Source organism: Canis lupus, chromosome 19 (assembly GCF_003254725.2).
Source record: "Canis lupus dingo isolate Sandy chromosome 19, ASM325472v2, whole genome shotgun sequence".
Classification (NCBI taxonomy): domain Eukaryota; kingdom Metazoa; phylum Chordata; class Mammalia; order Carnivora; family Canidae; genus Canis; species Canis lupus.
In genome coordinates, this window is record NC_064261.1 from 41,137,220 (window position 1) to 41,157,136 (window position 19,917).

Genomic DNA, 19,917 nt, shown 5'->3' on the forward strand with positions numbered 1-19,917 from the left:
AGAACAAAACTTTAAATGGTGGATTAATGAATTACTTTTGAATTCACAGCATATAGAATTAATTAGTATGCATTTTGATAGCTGCATACTTCCTCAAAACTTCCATTTTAGATATTCCTTTAATTATATTTTATTTAAGTCTGTGTTCAAACATCATCTCTTGCTCATACAAGCAGATAAAACTTCTGAAAGCAAAATCTGATATCCTAGTTAAACAAACTCTGATGAAGTATCAGATGCTGCTGGCTTTATCTCAACTTGTATTTATCTTACATTGAAATAAAATCAGATTCATAAAAGTACTTACAAATTGAGTTAATGTGAGAGTTGTGCTGGAGTCCCTAAGATGTATAGTTTATTTTCCTCCTTCCTTCTCTCTTCTGATTCTTCTTCTCCTCCTCCCCTTCACTTTCTCTTCCCCCTTCTCTTCCTTGTCCTCCTCTTCCTCTATTATTCCTCTTCCTCCTTCTTTCTCTTAAAACTTGGTGATAATGTGTAGTATTTTCTATGATCAAGTAACAGTGGATTGGTCGGTATTGTTTTTCTGTTACTATACATTTTACATTATTTTTAAGGGTTTGAACTAAATTAATAAAAGATGATTATGTATAAATTTCAGAGATGCTAGAGAATGTGCATTGCCATAGAAACAGTAGAAGAGTATAATAATATTTAATATTTACTCACTAGTTTCATCAATATGTAAGCTACAATGTAGCACTTCACACACACAAAAATATTTTGAAACTGGTATTTCTGGTAGCCCAGGGTTCAAAATCCATGGATATGAGGTAATGTGGTATGTGGTTTTGAAATTTTGTAGTATTAGTATATTGGAAGTAGCCAATATTAGGAGGTAATTTAAGAGTAAACCTCAGCACAACTTTGGAAAAGTTATAGTGGGAACTGTAAAAACAAGGTAAAATTTATGACACAATGATGCATATGTAGTTTCCCTCTGATTATTCTACATGTGCATGCACACACAAACAGTCACTAGAGAAAATACTAAGACAAACTACATTCTTCAGAATGTGTTGATGACTACTGAGGAAATCCAAAGTTAAAGAAATACTTATTGTAATTCTACACCTTAGCATACCTGATCTCACAAGCATATTATGAGGATTTGGGGACAGTTAGGATCATGTCTCTAATGGGAGATGAGGACACAAGACTAAGAGTACACAGTTCCCAGAGTACAATAACTGGTAATGGTCCTAGTCAGTTACAAAAACCTTCTGATTCTTCCTTCTATTAATGATTAGTGTAAAACTTTGAGATAGATTTTAAAGTACAATTTAGCTCTTTAATTTTCATTAATAAATAAAGCTCTTTGCCCTCTTTGCTCTGCTCTTCCCTATTTGGACTCTTACTTTTGCAGAGAAATTGCAATGGGAATGACTTTGCTAATATAATACACTCTTTATTCTCATTGATAATAACCCTTAGTTTGAAAGAAATGAGCTGAAATTTTTGTTGGGCAACTTTTTACAATAGAGCATTGATGTAATTAATGCAACAAATGACTGTTGTCATGGACAATTGCATGATACATGGAGATAGATTGTTGTATACAATCTTTGTCATGGCATTTAGAATAATGGAATTCTGCCTATATTATCAAACACCTATAAAATTGAGTTATGATTCCCTGACTCTAGAACAATCTTTAGGCCTTGGAAGTCTCCAATGTCCACTAGACCTCAGAGCATGGTCTTTCATTGTTTGAAAATAAGTTTCTTTGTGTTTTGAATATATCAGTTATACCAAATAGCTGTCAAAGTCCTTTACTAATTCAAGAAAGTCCAGTGCAAAAGAGGGGGAAAAGCTTTGTTTTTTAAAAAGCAGGTGGTTGTCTGTAGATACCTTATCACTAAACAGAACATATCTGGGAATCTAGACCTTGGAAGAATTGGCTTCTAGTTCACTTTAAGTATTTGCTTAATGACAAGGAATGACTTGACCAATGGAAAAGAGAAGAAACAGAGAAGCTGTAGCATCATCAAGAACAAAAGACACAAAGTCAATGAAATGTTATGTTTCAAGTACATAATTCTATTTTACAGCTGTCAAAATTTATAAAAGAGAAATATTCTGCTCATGGAGTTTTTGAATTAAGACCTACAAAGAGTACATGGTTGTGTCAGTTCCAATTTAATTACTTTAAATTGGGACTATACTGTTGAGTGGTGAGAGATTGAATTATTGGAATTGTAAACAGAGTATCTAGAGGTATATACTTCATTTTTTATATATATAACATTGTTATTTAGATCACTATACCTAGGGGTTCCTGAGGAAAATAAATGATAAAACATGAAAACCCTTGGTGATTTAGCATGGAACTCCCTCTTCTTATATCCCTCACTCCCTCTCATCCCTATTTCTGTCACCTCTTTCCCCCCCTCTTTTTTTCCCTTTTCTTCTTCATCTCAGTCTCCAACCTGTATGCATGTATATTTTTATAAAGAAGCCAGAAAGGCTCAGAATATTATTTTTGTCTTAATACAAGTAGATTCCAAATTAGACCAATGACCTAGAGTCTGCCAGATGGTACATTCTCTGGTCAGTAGCCAAATATGCTAAGAGATCCTCAGAACTTTGAAATATATCACTCTGCTACATCTGACAAATCTAGAATATGGGATCAGGAATAAAAGAGGAGTTTCTTTTTCATGCATTAGCAAAATTTCATCAAAGACAGTAGGTTCTTTATCTTTCAGGACACAAACAACTTTGTTAGTCTACATGTTTTGGCATGTGTTCCAGAACTATTCACTAATACAAGGAATCAAGTATTTACAGGATAGCTAGTGAACATTTACATTGGCTTCTACAGTAAGTTAGGATATGAGCATTTATTAGACAGTTATAACTGTTCAAAACCCACTAGAGATGCATTCACTTTAGTTTAAGGGTTGCACATTTCCCTATAAATGGCTTGTTGTGAATAATGTAAATGTGCGTCCCTGAGAATAAATTAAATACATTTCCTGCTATTGGTAATGTGTTAGAATAGTTGTGTCATAAATCACTTGAGCAGCATTTATAGATTACTATACTCTATCTAGGCCAAGCTTGTAAATATCTGTGTAATTCATAATTCAATGATTTGCAACCCACTAAAGAAAACCTTAGAGATTTTTCTCTTGTTTTTTCCCCCTCCTCTCATATGATAGCAACAAACATTTACCTCAAAGATATTCATTTTGAATGCTTTTATAAAGCTTTACTTTTTAATAGAAGCTAGATTTAATGTATAACAAGAAGAATCAACCAGAAGCCTATGGAGTGACTCTCACTGCTCCTGTAGGTGGGTCTTCACTCACATATCCTCTTCCCCTTTCCCTACCAAGCTTTCCTTTCCTGGAAGCCTCAGGAATTCTCTGCAGGCTTGTAGCCCCATGGAGTGACAATTTTCCAATGCCTTGAGTCTTCCTTTGTGCTCTATTTTCCTCCAGTTTCCTTTCTCCTTCCTCCTCCTTCTCCTACTTCTCCCTTACACACACACCCACAATCATGTAGGAACCAAGCAGACACATTTTATCTACTCCTATCTCCACCAATTTTATCATTTAGGATACATCAGAAGCAAAACGGGCATTCAGCTTTGGAAACAATATATAGACCATTGGTTTCAGTGTACCCTTGGAATCACTCTTCTAAGTAAAAGCAAATTCAAAACAAAGAAACAAATAAAAACAAACCATTGTTTCTCTATGTTAGCATTCTGTATGTAATCATATTGCATACGCTTATAGAATAGCATGATTAGCCCCCTTTAATTAGTGAGGAAAGTGAAAGGTTTAGGAGATTCATATCTGAGGTTGCAGGATCCGAGATTTGAAATTGAGCCTAGGGGATCCCTCAGTGGCTCAGCGGTTTAGCACCTGCCTTCAGCCCAGGGCGTGATCCTGGAGTCCTGGGATCGAGCCCTGCATCAGGCTCCCTGCATGGAGCCTGCTTCTATCTCTATGTCTCTGCCTCTCTCTGTGTCTCTCATGAATAAATAAATAAATAAAATCTTTTAAAAAAATGAAATTGAGCCTAATTCAAAAACCAGCATCTGTATTCTTTCAGCTTGGCCTATTTCTCTGTAACTATGGCAAGAGGTTCTTATCTTAACACTGGTCATGTCTGTTGAATAGAATGCTCCGGAACTTTGCCTCTGTGAACTGTGTTTGAGTTTCCAAAGTTACTAAGCAGCCTGTCCCCACCCCCAACACACACATTTACCTAAATTGCTTTCTTTTGCCTCTTTCTTATTGCATTGGACTTCTAACCTAAGAAAACACCATGCTGCTTGGAATACACTCCAAATTATCCTTTGTACATCTAAGTTTATGTCAATAGGGAGTTGAGAAACCTCACAATGGGGAATTCTGTTTATGCAGCTCCTCTCCTGTGCACCTACTGTCCCCAAAGACTCTGTGTTGGCAGTCATTAGCCCTCCTCATGCTCACTGACTCACATTCTAGAGTCTGACTGTCATCTATTTTGTGCTCCACCAATTTTCAATTTGTTTCTGGTGGCACTTGATTGACTGGCTCCAACCTTTGGGTAATTGGTGATGAGCTGGAACTTGATGCCTCTTAGTTTTCATCTAGATGATGTTTTGCTGAATCAACTGCTGCCTTGTGGCACAGTCCAGCATGAACCCCTCCCCTCACCAAGTACCCTGTGTGTTTGTAAAATGCTTTTTGTTCTTCAGAGTACTCTTAAACTTACTTTATTGTCTTCATTGTGAATTATGTGGGGTAAATCAGTGAGTGAAGAAACAGACATAGAGAAATGACTTTTATTTCTAGAGGCAATGGCCTTAGTTTGCCAGGGCAGCAGGCTTCTCTTAATGCCTCTTTTGTAACCACAGTGTGCTAAAATCGGTTCTCAAAATCTTTCTATTTAGGATAGTTTTGACATAGGAACATCCACATCTTTGAACAGTGTACTTGGAAGATTTCAATCATCCATATAATGTAGAATGGGGCATGAAGACTAATTAGCCACTATTATAACTCTTCTTGCTATTGAATTAATATTGGTAAAACATTATTTATAGAGTGGGTATATAAAGTATTTGATATAATTATTGATATCCAAGAAGATAACAAAAGGGGGTATCAAGAATTTGGTTTCTGTTCTTTGTATTATACTGTGTCTATGACAGGTTGTTGACACTATTTGAAGCTCAATTTATCAATCTATAAAAGTGAGGATAATAATTACTCTTTAGAATATCAAATATGATTTTATGGGGATGAAAAGTATATCAAAAAATTAATAATATTAAAGATTTTAAGAGTGAGAGCCCAAATTTACTCGTAATATTTCCAATTGCTCACAGCTTTCTACAAGTAAGTAGTTTTCTCTAAGAGGTAACTGTAACTTTTCTTGTAATGAAAAGAACAACTATTTCAACTTTTTAAAATAGTGAAATGTAAAATTTAGTTTTTTGAAATGACTCAATTGCTCTCTTTGATCTATGTAGGAGCTGTCTTTACTGTCAATGATATTTCATTATTATGATGGCTATTATTAAAACTTTAGTATTAAAGTAGTGTGAATTAATGGTTTTGAACTTAGGTTTGTGATCTATATTCCATTTCACTTGGATTTCGATTTCATCCCAAATGTAGGTTTCATGTCTAAGTAGAAAAGGCCAGGTTTTCACTTTGAATTTTAAACATGTGTTTACAGTATGTGAAGGTTACCCTACAAATCCTTCTTTGTATCATTTCAATCCCCCAAGTTGGTAAAATGGAAAAAAAAATGTGAAAATATATCTACCCCTATGGTAGATATATTTTCAGCACTGATTGCCAGGGAAACTCTCCATAAAATGGCATGTCCGATCAGCTATAATGGACTGTCTCTTGGTGATGTTTCTATACACTTCAGATTTTTTAGAATTTATGTGTTCTCCAAATCTTAAGGTCCTTTCCCTGTTGATTATAATATTCATATCACCTTTAAAAGTATCTGTGAATAATTAGAAGTGAACTATATTTTCTTAAAGGGTATAATATGTTTGGCTAGATTAGATTTATCCTATCTCACTAGTATTCCTTAGTTCTTCATATTTATCTGTAGGGTTGTTGAAGTTTTAAAATAGTACACTTATTACGTGGTAGTAAAAGAAAAAATGGTAATTCTGAAATGGCAGATAAAAATACTATGAGATTTTTTTTTTTACCTTCAAATTAGTTTATAATTTCAGATTGTATAGAGACCAACTTCCTACCCCCTCACCCCCAGGTTTTTTTTTTTTCCAGTTTTAGAAGACCCTCAGATAAAATGGGCTTTCTCAATTTGGTTGCATGTCTTATTTTCTAGACAGTAAATTCCATGTTGAAAGGCAAATGTTAGGTACACAGCAGTGTTGAGTAAACATTTGCAGAGAATAAGTTTGAAGTTTAGAAACAGCCTAGATACATTTGTATTCTCTTCTCTCCCTGTCTCTCTTCTTAACACTGACACTTTGAGAAAGTTATTTAACTAGAATAAATCAGGAAAATTAAAATAATCGTGCACAACTTAGAAGTTATAGTAAGGATTAATACATGTAAATCATTTAGCACAGTACCTAGCACAAAGTATATGTGTACAAAAATAAATTGCAAATATTATGCATTAGACCAATATTAAGTGGCCCTGTGTGATGAATGCTATGTTAGACCTTGGGATATAATGATGAACAGCACTTGTCCTCAAGTAACCTGCAGTCTAATGAGGAATACAGAAAATGTCTAGTCCATTTCAACAGAGTAGCAGCTGTTAAAAGAGAAAAAGCAAAGGTTGTCATGTCAGCATATATTGGCACATTATCTAACACCTGGGAGGAGCCCTGAAGTTTTCTAGGCAGAAAATAGACATATGGAAACCTCGGAGATGAGTAAGGGTTAGATAGGCAAAGTAGAGTAGATGATGGAGGGAGGAAATAGAAGACTCAATGTGAGCAAGAGCCCAGAGCAAAGGTATGACTGGAAAAAAATGAGCCCAGATCAGCTTCCCATGAGAGCACCTTCTGTGTTGTAAGCCCCATGTATAGAACTTAATAGCACTTTTCTTCTGCTGGCAGATCAAGTGGTTTTGGCTAACTGATAATCAGATTCTCCTAAGAGGAAAGGAGCCCAAGGATCTTGTGTGGGAGAAGACAGACAAAAGTGAAGAGTGAAGAATCCTAGACACGTTCTAGGGTGCATTATTTAGTCCCTTTTCTTTGGTTTATGGTGGAGACTGGGAATGGATGGTGATGCAAACATTAAAACAAATATCGCAGAATTGACTCTCTCTTAGTCTTCTGAGATCTGAAAAGGGGCTCTGCACTGCTGCACTGATGGCAGACACCACACTCTGTGCTGAGATTCTCATTGCCTGCACCTTCCTGGAGCCCATCACATACCTGGAATTGCACTGCAGTTAATTGCTTATGTTGGTTTGGCTTTTTATTTGGTTCTTGGACGGTTGGGGCTTAGAATGAAGAAAGAAAAGAGTCATATGGAAAAATAAGAGAAGGAAAGGAGAAAAAAGAAAAAGACAGGTAGAGAGAATGACATTGAGATTGAGTTTGTGTGCCCTCAATTCAAAAAGCAGTTGTTACCTAGGGATCCTCTAGGTGGCATATAATGTTATGACTGTATGTATGTATGTATGTATGTATGTATGTATGTATGTATGTATACCTTCATACCTGGGTAGCTCAGTCAGTTAAACATCTGACTCTTGATTTTGGCTCAGGTCATGGTCGCAGGGTTGTGAGATCGACCCCCGTAACAGACTCCATGGATCCTGCTTAAGTCTGTCTTTCTCTCTCCCTCTCCCTATCTAATATATAGATAGAAATAGATATATATCCCTTTTTCTCTCTCTCCCATATATATATATCTATATATATATATTACACACACATATTATATATAGATATTATATATCTTTCTAATATATATGATATATATTTATGTATAGATATATGCTATTTATAAAATATGTATATTTTATAAATATATGCTATGTATAATACATTTTATAAATATTATAAATATTTTATATATATATATATATATATATATACCATTCAGTATGCATTCCCTAAGTATAGGGTATTCTCTAACATAATCATAATATAGTTAATAAGTTCAGGAAATATATTACCAGCAGTACTTGCAGTTAATCTGTGGGTCAGATTTCCAAGTTCTCATTGGTCCCAATAATGTCCTTTCTAACATTTATAGCCCTTTGATTTTAGTATATGTGCTGCCAATGCGAGCACTATAGCCCTATGATTACAAAACCCAGACCATACTGCATTTAATCTTTATATACCTTTGGTCTCTTTAATCTTTTCCTTTCATGATTTTTACATTTTTGAAGCATGTAGGCCATTATTTTGAGTTGTGTTTGGTCATTCTTCTTTCTTCATTCCCAAGCCCAATAATAATATAAACAGGTAACACCATTTCTACATAGAAATGGTGATTGGATAGGCCATACATACATCATTCATTTGTTCCAGGGCCTCTGATTGGGTTATAACTTTGTACCTTCACTATTCCTTAGTATTGTAAAATATCAACCAGAAGGACTATGTGGGGATGTCCCTGACTATTATAAAATCTTCACCCAAACATCCTAGCTAAGCAAAAATCTCCAGATATTTATGGGTCATCCTAACTTCCTCCAGCAATAGGCCAGCAAAGCTTTACCAGGAACATTATTTCATGCTGATGATATGATAGCTTTTGCCCCTGCTCTTGTCAGTTTCATTACACTGAGACGTGTGGTCTCCTCTTTCCAATTAACTCTCTAAATACGATGCAACAGCCCCTAGACTTTGAGCATCTTTCATGAACCGTGGTCTCCTCAAAGGCAGCAAGGCTTATTCACTGTCCTGTCCTTAGCTTGACTCATTCTTCAGCCTGGCTTCTCTTGCTCTTCGATTAGTTTATAAGCCATAGTTCCTTGTGTCTGTTCTCTCTCTCTCCTTTTCCATCTCTAATTACCATTGTCCATACTAAAATCTTCCCAGGTTAAAATAAATAGCAGTCACAATAATCACAGTCACAGAACAGCTCTCTGGTGCACTGTTTTACCCACTGTCCCCACCTCAACATACTAGACAAGTACTGCTATTTTACACATAGAACAGCTGAAAATACTGAAGAACAAATTAGCCCCCCTCAATTAAAATCTTGTCTTGAGCACCTACTATGAAATTGTTCTATTCCTTGAACTTCAATTTCATCATCTGTAAAAACGAGGATATTAGAAGTATACCTATATCAGTAGAAGTTGAAGGGCTTTATGCAGTAATCCCCATGTAATGTCAATGTTCATATTCTAAAATGTTACCTATTGCTATTTAGGTTTTAAGACAGCATCCAGAATATGATTTCAGTATCCACTGTTATCCCTTTAATCCCTCAAAAGACAAATAGAAGCTGTAAGAGGCTATTCTGCTATACATAGGATTAAATGCCTTGTTAGACTCCTCAAATCTGGAGTAAAGTATAGGAAGAAACAGAGCCTGCGTGTGTAGGGCCCAGGAATCCACCCTCTGTCCCTTCTGACTGACCAGTAACTTTAGTTTATGGTATTTTAATTTCTGATCATATTCGCTATGACATCATAGTAAGTATTCTTTTTTGTATGAAACTCTTATTAATCTGTATGAAGTACATTGATGAGTTCTTTGCACTTGCAAAATCCACAACTCTTTTAAGAATTCAGAATGCTTATGTTTGTTAATCTCATTAAACTCATTAAGTATCCTAAAGCCACCTCAGTAGGCAGAGGTTTGAAACGTATATCATTATTTCAAATGATAAACTTCAGGGGTTCATACTGATGACCTATAGGAGTTCTTTTAAATTCTACATTATATCTATATCTCCTTTTTTCTATACTAAGAATCACTTTTTCCAGGACACTGGATTTAAAAGAAACAGAATCTATCATAATTACACATTTTCTTTTTTCCATGTAACACAGAAAACATTCTCAGTATAACAATACTTCTACCACGAACATGAATACTTTAAAAAGTTAATTTTTTTCATTGACTCTTATTATTTATATTTGAATTTTATCTATTTCTTCATATAGATTCTGCATGTAAAGTTGGCTCACCACATGTCTTTGCATTAATGTCTTCCCAGTCCTTTTGGATGTCTAAAACTCAGTAACCAGTAAATTCCTATGGAAAGACTCCTGGAAACATCATTCCTTGAGTTCTTGCATACTGTCAACAGTTTATGCATGGTCTTTTAATTGAAAGTCAGCTTTGCTGAATATAAAATCCTTGGGTCATGTTTGTTTGTTTTCTTTATATATCTTTATAATAACTCTTAATTTTTTATGGTATTAAGGTTTCTTGCCCAAAAGTCTAATGGCCAATCTTTTTTTTATCCTTTGTAAACCATCCTGGTATCTTGCCCAGATACAGAATCTTTTCTTCTTCTTTTTTTAAAGCTTAATACTTTTACTAGGGTATGTCTCAGTGAGTCTGAAGTGCCCTTTCAATAAGTAGTTTTGAGTCTTCCCTTTTTTCAAAGATTTTTAAATCTTTTTTTCAGTTCTGTTCTCTTGCTTAGGTTTTCTTCTTCATAAAATCTTATGTGCATGTGGCATCTGTTTTGACTGACTTTTCTCTTTGCTAGTTTTTCTCAAAAACTGTTCTCCCTTGTTAAATGTTTTTTTTATTTCATTTTTTCTTTTTGTTTTTCTTGAACAAAAACAATTTGTATATTTTTATTCTTGTATTTCTCCTAGTTTTATCTTTATTTCTGAAAATGACGTTTCTTTTATTTCTATTTACTGAGCTGAGTTCTATCACTAAAAGTCTATGTTTTTCCAATTCTTATTTATGATCACTCTTATCTTGTTCCATTTTCTAAATTCTGATTTGTTCACTTTGAAATAGCGGCTTTCATCCACTTTTTTATGCATGTCTTTCTACTATAGTTTTTTTTTGGGGGGATTATATTTTGACCTTTATTATCTTTTATCATAATACTGTTGTTTGGGATTTGAATTTGATAATTTTCTTTGCCTTTTTTTTTTTAGAAACCTGGGGAAAGGAAGGGAGAAAGGAGAGAAAGGGGGACAGGGAGAAGGAGAATCTTAAGCAGGCTCCATGCCCATTGCAGAGCCTGACTGAGATGGGGCTCAATTTTTTGACCCTGAGATCATGACCTAAGCCAAAATCCAGAGTGAGTCACCTAATCAACTGAACCACCTAGGCACCCTATTTTTTGTGTGTAAAATAAATTTTTTAAACTTTTAGGAGGGGGTGTATTTAAGGATTGTTTTTCCCTAATGTCATTTTCGTGGTCCAGGGCTTATTCATTCTTTCCCTCTTTTTTTTTTTTTTTTTTTTTAACATTTTATTTATTTATTTAGGATAGTCACAGAGAGAGAGAGAGAGAGGCAGAGGGAGAAGCAGGCTCCATGCACCGGGAGCCTGACGTGGGATTCGATCCCGGGTCTCCAGGATCGCGCCCTGGGCCAAAGGCAGGCGCCAAACCGCTGCGCCACCCAGGGATCCCTCTTTCCCTCTTTTGTTTTTAGTGTTCAGAACTATAGCAACTTACTTTGTACTGTTTACTGGATCTTGTTTCCTTCCCCATTCATGTACTGGTCCTTCCTTTTCCTTCACTGCTAGTTTCCCTGTTTGACTCAATTTAGGACTCTTCTCAACCACTTATTTCAACTGTCTGGAAAAGGACAGTTGTTAATTTTGGTTGTTAATGTTAAGAGTTCATTCAACTCATACTCCATCAACACCCAAAACCTCTCCATGGACTCCTTATAGTCAGTCACCTGCTCTTAGAGTATACAAAATCCTCCTATACTCAAGTTTAATTTTATGGGTGCAAGGGAGTCACTTGAGGCTCTCAGGTGGATATCTGATTTAATTTTGACAGATGAAGGAATGCCTGGGTGGCTCAGTGGTTGAGTGTTTGCCTTTGGCTCATGGTGTGATCCCAGGGTTTTGGGATTGAGTCCCGCATCAGGCTCCCTACAGGGAGCCTACTTCTCCCTCTGCCTATGTCTCTGCCTCTCTCTCTGTGTCTCTCATGAATAAATAAATAAAATCTTTTTTAAAAAATAATTTTTACAGATGAATACAAATATTCAGGTCAGGCTCAAGGGTAAAGGCCATATTGCTAGAGAGAACAAAAGGTATGAAAACACAATGTCATAAGGAAAGATTGAACTTTAAGTGCTGGATTTCAAAGGTAATAAGCTAGAAAATCCAGTCTCATAAAGGGGGCTTGTTTACCAGAGATTAACTGGTTCTTATTGGTCATCTTTTTCCCTAGCAAATAAACTTTAGCTACATAACCTTGATCTTTATAATAAAACTGGTCTAAAGTAGACTTTGGGTTAGTTATCCGCACATCACTTTCTCTCTTCATTTAGGAAATTGACAATATGTCTTTATATCAATACTCTAGAGAAGAGGAGATCCAGGTTTGTATTTGAGGAATCTTGATCCAATAAAGAAATCATCCAGACATAAGCATCCTTTACCATTCTTTTTTATTTAGCCCCACTCCTTCCTTGTGACAAATTCATTACTTTATGAACTTCCTATAAATAGCTAATAGAAAGAAATAAGGAGAAAACATTAACCTATCTATCAGTCATTAGCAGTGGTAGGGCATTTTTTTTAAGTGGAACATAAAAATATTGCCTAAGATTAGGTTGGATTGTGTTTGTGGATTCCAGCCACCCACACTTTCCCCTATCTATTTCTATAGAGAGAAAATTAGTAAAGAGGTTAGCTGCGGTGTTGGTTTTCAATATATTAATTTCTAGAAAATAACTACCAATGTCTACATGACTATGAACAATGGGTTATGCTCAACTGAATATTTTAAAACCATATCCAGCAGAATTGGAGACTGATAGACTGAGGTCTGAGTGAGGAAATTCTTAAATGTCAAATTACACCTATGTCCCTATACCCTCTTCTCCCTCAGGTTTAGATGAGGAGCTAAGTAAGATATAGAGCATATAAGTAAATTGTTCAAGGTAGCATAACAATTTGATGTGTGCATGTGTTATTTTCTTTTTTGCTTTGATGGCTTAGACTAAGCAGGTATATAGATTCTAACAGTCAGTTGGTTCCAACATCAATTGATTTTTTTATAAGGTAGAAAATCAATTGAACACTAATCAGGGATATCTACCTATTTACCTTCGTTTTTCGTTCATTGGCAAATCACTTAAGCTCTTATTCCTTCTTATGAGAACAAATAATCAAATTAATTGGTGAACTTGTAATAAATTATTGGTAAGCATTTAGCATGGGATTCATTTGCAGATAATTAAGTATAATTACCTGATTTTGTTGGCCCTTTATCATACAGAGACAATTCGATACAATTAAAATGTAAAATTAGTTTACCAATATTGACAGATTATACAACTATAAAGTCACATGGATAAAAAATGTGTTTCTGTGGCTCCAAACATTTAAAATTAGAAGAAAAATTTTGTGGGCTTTTTCCGCATATTTCAGTGCAATCCAACATTATCATCTTGATTAACAGCCAAGATTCAGTTTACAGGTTGTGGTCTTGCTACAAAATCTGAAAAAGTAAAAGGAATAAAAATAAATGAAACATCCCGATATAGAAATGATGATTTGATGACCTTAATTCAGAGACTTTTTATTTCTCCTGTGGTTTAAGCATCTATGTGCCTCTTTGGGGGTCTGGAATTGTGTTGTTGTGACCATACTTGATGATATCTATCAAACAATTATTGTATCAAATACATACCAAGATTTTTAGAGATTGACATGGAAAGTAGAAATCATGATCTATCATGCCCTCAAACAGTTTATAGGTAAAGGAAGGAGCCAGGCTAATAAAGAAAGAGTGGCAGTATTATTAGGGCAGGTGTAGCATATCTTCAGAAACAGCTCTTATAAGTAATTCCTGAGCATGGGTGGAGAGTTTCTCAGGAAGGAGGAGAAGAATTTATCTTTATGGAAAGAAAGAGTGTCCGTGATGAAGCCTTGATTAGAGTTCTGAAGGGGAGGAAGGGGAGGATTTAGGACAGTTGAAAGATTATTCTAGTGGGTGAGGGGGGGGCTTGAAGGTTCACCATGGGTAGAGGGGCTGGATGAAATATGGCAGAGAGGTTTACCTGGCTCAAGGGCATTATATGAACGGGGCTGTAAGAGGACCCTTGGGCAAAGTGATATTTGCAAGAGGCCTTTGAAGTTCACATTTATATATTTGTTTTCCTAAAAGGGCAGTATTATGTGCAGTGGCTCATCCCCTGTGGATCAGACCTCTCAAATAAGAGAAAGTTCTGGTATATTTTCAATATTGATTTTATAATTATATACCTGTTCTAGGGTTTTAAAAATGATTTTCTCATTAAAATGTTCTGTGTGATTATTTCTATTGGGCTAGACTCTCTGAGGCACAGGGACATGGTCTTCTTTTTTTCATTTATTTAAACATTCACAGAGTGTGGAGCACAGAGTATGTTTAATTGATGAAAATAGTCTCTATGTGCCTAATTCTATGTGGGAGATGGAAATGTAGCCTTCACCGTAGCATAGAAAAAGAAAAAGCTGTCAGGAGGGCAAAACAAACAAAAAAATAATTTATACTGGATCACAAAATGGTTTTATTTTCTAAACACTATGTTTAACATTCTCAGTTGTCTTTTCCCTATAGCTGTTATACGTTATTATACAGATAATCATATATAATTTACCAACTAAGTCTGGGTCCATTCTAACTCGGCCTGCTGTTTTATTTTCATAGTCATGTGATCCTCACTCAATGCAGAGAAGAACCCGCCATCTGCTAAGGCCCCCACTGAATTCAAGGACATGTGCTGAAGACTCACAGGTGCGGCCTTGCCTCCTCAATGAAAATTGCTTCCAGTTCCAGTACAATCTAACAGGTACAGTTGAAATCCACAGCCGTGCCATTTCCCCTGCACACTGACTAATGGGAGAATGTGTGTGTATGTTTTCATTCTTGGGATTAAGGTCTGACAGGATGTGAGAGTGTATTGCACGGAAAGGCTGAGGATTTGACATTTCCAGTGTCCCTTCACAAAAGAAATGCCCACTTTTGACATGGAGGTTCAGAAAAGCCACCTGGAATCTCTGAATTCCAAGATACTTAGAAAGACTTGGCAAAGTTTCAGAATAGAACTGAATTAAGCCATGATAAACTGAAACAAGAAAAATAAGCAGCAGGGCATAATTTACCATTTAGAGAAGAATGTAGTCATGCTGTCATAGCGTTTAGCTCTTTCATGGCCCTTATTATTTCAAGAAATTCAGGCTTGTGATGTACTTTGCTCTATGGTTCTCAATGAGAATAAATGGTAGACCTGAGTGGACAGGGATATTTTAGAGGCACCAGGAAATCCCATACACTTCATTATTCAGCCACTGCTCAGGATTTTTCTGTTTACCACAGTGCGTAATACCACAGACTGTTTAGTTTCATTGACTTGCAACCTGCCATTCCCTGCAGTAGCCGATATACAAAATGCCACCAAATGTAGAACCATGTTAAGTCTCATAATTGAATTCGGTGCTGACAACCAAACTGTCACATGCCTGCAGACGCCAAGCAATAACCTCTTCAATTCCCTACTGAGGTCACAGTGGCACCACTGAGATTTCTCACATAGAAAACTTCATAGTGAATTCTAGGGGGCAATTTGATTGTCTTTATTGATGAAAGATGATCTAGTGTATTGACCTTTTTGTCTAGTTAAACGTGCTTCAGATCCTTGATTTTCATAGTAATTTTTTTAGAAATACAGTACAATTTGCTTTCCTGGAAGAACATATCTGTTAAATGCTGATTTTTATGGGGCTCCTGGGTAGCACAGTCCGTTAAGTGACCAACTTTTGATTTCCTCTGAGGTTGTGATCTTGGGGTCACGAGATAAAGCCCTGTGTTGGGGGGGGCTCAGCAGGGAGACTGCTTCTCTCCCTCCCTCTGCCCTTCCTCCACTAGCACACAAGTACTTGCCCTCACGTGCATTCTCTCTCCCTCTCTCTCTCAAAAAAATAAAATAATATAGTTATTGTATATGTTTACTATTCCTGTTACATCACAGATCACTTATCCAACATGGAACATGTCTTTAAAGAGGTTCTCAATGTTTATCATCATAGAACACTCTACACCAAAAGTAAGAGGTGTTTTTTTTTTTTTTAAGAGTCAGATTAGTTATGGGATAATTTGTTCAAACTCCCAGTTGTTTAGTTTGTAATGAGACTCTCCAAATCTATAAAAATATTCCCTCATGAGAGAATAATTTGAAAAAAATAGATTTTCTGTAATAAACATGTAGTTCTGAGGTCCTTCTCCGTTCTTTCTTTTCTTTTCTTTTCTTTTCTTTTCTTTTCTTTTCTTTTCTTTCTTTTCTTTCTTTTCTTTTCTCTTTTCTCTTTTTTCTTTTCTTTCCCTTTCTTTCTTTCTTTCTTTCTTTCTTTCTTTCTTTCTTTCTTTCTTCTTTCTTTCTTTCAAGATTTTATTTATTTATTTAATCATGAGAGACACAGAAAGAGAGAGGCAGAGACACAGGCAGAGGGAGAAGCAGGCTCCCTGTAAAGGAGCCTGATGTGGGACTCAATCCCAGGACTCCAGGATCATGCCCTGACCCAAAGGCAGACACTCAACTGCTGAGCCACCCAGGCATCCCTCTCTCTGTCCTTTCCGAGGCACCTTCTTAGCTCCGCTGTACTGAACATATGGAATGGTTTAGATGACTGGATTTAATCCTTGAAATTTTTTCAGCTTACATCAAAGGGGAGCATTGTTTCTGGGTTCCTTTTCTCTGTTATCCCCAGCAAACAGATGATTCCAAACTAGTTTTCCTTTCTTTTTTTTTTTAATTTTTTTTTAATTTTTATTTATTTATGATAGTCACAGAGAGAGAGAGAGAGAGAGAGGCAGAGACATAGGCAGAGGGAGAAGCAGGCTCCATGCACCGGGAGCCCGATGTGGGATTCGATCCCGGGTCTCCAGGATCGCGCCCTGGGCCAAAGGCAGGCGCCAAACCGCTGCGCCACCCAGGGATCCCTAGTTTTCCTTTCCATCCTGGTTAGTGTCTTTCCCTTCCTCTTCAGTTGACAGTGACATGATCTTTAACAAACCATTCAGGTTTTTACTTTTAGAACGCAAATTTAGGAAGGTAACTCACTTTTATTTGGTTGTTTCTTTGTTTTGCAATTAAAGAATTGCGGGGTGCTTTTTGAAGCCACCTGGGAATGATTTTAGGATTATGTATACACTGTCCTTCCTCACCAATGCAAATAATCAAAGGTTTGCTGTTTTTTGCTCACATGACCATAGTTCTGAAATTCATTGTGGTGATCCTATACCTGTAGAGTGGAGCACATGCCAGCTGAGTGAAAATGCCACCTGTGGACAAGGCGTCAGGACACGCCTTCTGAGCTGTGTACGCAGTGACGGCAAGCCAGTTGGTGTGGACCAGTGTGAGCAGGTAATTTGTCTATATTTGTATCTCACACTCAGAGCTGTGTGTGTCTTAATATTAGTCTGCAACCTTGATGCTTGATATAAACAAGCTCTGATTCCTTCTGGAAGCTTCTTGAAGCTTAGGTTCCGTTAGAGTGAGAGGTAACTGGTATAGCGCAGTTATGCTTTATTAGTTTGAATTTAGTCAAAATGACTGGGAACTTGGTCAAAATGAAAAATCCTTTTGCAGTAAGTGGAGTCATTAAAAAATTATTTTTATTACTTTCAAGAACTTATATAGATGTACTTGCTTGCTAACAAATTATTCACAGCAGGTGACTTTAATATTTAGACAGGACTCTGTATTAGGCCAGTAATTCATTTGCATATATGAACACTGTGCCTTTCCTTAAAGATGAACACTGACACTTGCTGTAAGAATATGCTGCTCATTTTCTTAGCAAATGATCACTAGGTAAACAGCACAGTTGTATTTTTCTTCTCAATCTAAGTTAAAATGCCTCCCTACCAAGTTCCAATTAATGAGTTCTGAATTTTTTTTCATGTTATTGTTCCTTTTTTTCCTGTGATAAACTGTGTAGACTTTGGGCAAAAGGTGTAGTCAAACATGTCCCAAAGAATTTGCATTTCCTTCCTAACAGAGAAAAACCTCTGTGGGGACAGTTTAATAGAAATAAAGATGACCACATGCTATCACACTAGAAGTATCACCAACATGGTCTTTGGACTAATTTGAAAATACGGGGTCAGTTAACTCAGGTTTCCACAGAAGCTTCTTAAACAAATTGGCAAAATGAAAATTGGTCCCATTTCTCCTGACACAGGTAGAGTCCACAAGTGGAATTAAAATAAAAACCAAACTTCTCTCACCTATCCTGACTTAAGTATTCTCCTATTAAATATTTTAAAAACATGGCTCTCTGAACCAGCCATACAGCTATAGATAAACAACAACCCTGGGATGAGGCCATCTGAAATTGGACATCCCATTCGGTGAAATACTCTAAAACCAGATAAGACAGTGCAGAGTTCTGCCCACCAAGTTTCAGCGCTTTATTTTAACATTTCATTTAATCTGACCCCCCGTGAAGCTGTCTGCTTTAGGAAAAATAAATCCCCAATCTACAGCGACTCCAAATACATTGAAAATCTTATTACATTTGGTGTATGTAATAAATCTTTCCTCTGATACAAAGTAAGATATGAACTATTCATTAATAGAAAAATCGGTTTCTCTGCTTTCCAAATACCATATGTTCAACGAATATTTTAAAAATATTAGTTTAAAGAAGTCCCAAAGTATTAACCTACCTGGCATATCCCTATATCTCAAATGGATTGAAGATCCTATGTGGTAATTCCGCTTTTGCCCATGCAGCAGATAATCATGCTATAATCATTCATTTTAGCTTGGTGTGAACATTGCTAACATTCATTTAGCACTTGTTGAATGTCGGAGTCCTCCTCAATAAGTGCACAGTCTGTGATTTCTGTAGCAGTTTTTCATTATTCTTTCTGTGTTTCTTAGATGATTTATTTTATTTCGCTAAGATCTCTTCTATTTGGCCATTAGGAAAATCAATAGATTTTGGCTACATGCTGGTTTAAGAGAGGGCAAGAGAAAAATAAACCAGGTCATCAATTTTTCTCATGATTTAGAGTATGGTTATATTTTCAACCTAATAGGTCTTTTTAATGAGTATATTCTGGTTGTTGATTCTGCTTTTATTCTTACTTACTTTTTTTAGCCTGGCTAGCTGTTAATTTGGAGCTCTCTATGTACTACTGGCCCATCCAGAGGTGCAAAGTAGCTGAATTTAACACTGAGGCATCCTCCTGTTTCTGTGTTTGCTAAGTGAGGACAGATTTCTGTGTCACATAACTGCCTACTTTCCCAGTACCCTAATTGCAGGTCTATTCTATAGTTGAGTATTAAAAAAAGAAAGAAAGTTGGGCCAACAAACTTCTATTTTGTGAAGTTAGGACAACCATTTCCTAGGACTGCCATCAATTTATATAAGAAAGGATATTTTTCCATACAAAATATAGAAAGATTATTATCATGGATTAAAGGGCAGAGAATAAAGTTTTTCTCATGAAAGGATAGTGACTTGATTTGACAGTGATATGATTTCTGCAGTAAAATCATATTTTATTTCCATCTGCAGCGTAACTTGGAGAAGCCCCAGAAAGTGAGCATTCACTGCCTGGTAGAATGTGTGGTCAACTGTCAGCTCTCAGGATGGACAGCTTGGACAGAATGTTCAAAGACTTGTGGCCATGGAGGTATTTGGGTTCCCCATGTGTGTTCCTACCAAACAGTTTGGTTTTTATTTTTTTATTAATTTTTTTAATTTAAATTTCTAAAAAAGATTTTATTTATTTTTTCATGAGTCAGAAAGAGAGAGAGAGAAAA

The 19,917-nt window shown here is 36.0% G+C and overlaps 1 protein-coding gene and 1 long non-coding RNA gene across 2 annotated transcripts in view; one reads left to right on the forward strand and one right to left on the reverse strand.

The window, feature by feature from the left end:
* Positions 1-19,917, forward strand: part of THSD7B (thrombospondin type 1 domain containing 7B) — a 735,307-nt gene that overhangs the window by 674,697 nt on the left and 40,693 nt on the right. Inside the window, exons 17-19 of the mRNA XM_025430666.3 lie at positions 14,793-14,934; positions 17,390-17,505; positions 19,670-19,787. Coding sequence (XP_025286451.1) covers positions 14,793-14,934; positions 17,390-17,505; positions 19,670-19,787 — 376 coding nt within the window. The remainder of the gene's footprint in view (positions 1-14,792; positions 14,935-17,389; positions 17,506-19,669; positions 19,788-19,917) is intronic.
* On the reverse strand, positions 13,393-19,218 carry LOC112648828 (uncharacterized). The gene is made up of 2 exons (XR_003129353.3): positions 18,813-19,218; positions 13,393-13,598 (listed from the first exon to the last, which is right to left on the reverse strand). It is a non-coding gene; the product is annotated as an uncharacterized LOC112648828 (long non-coding RNA).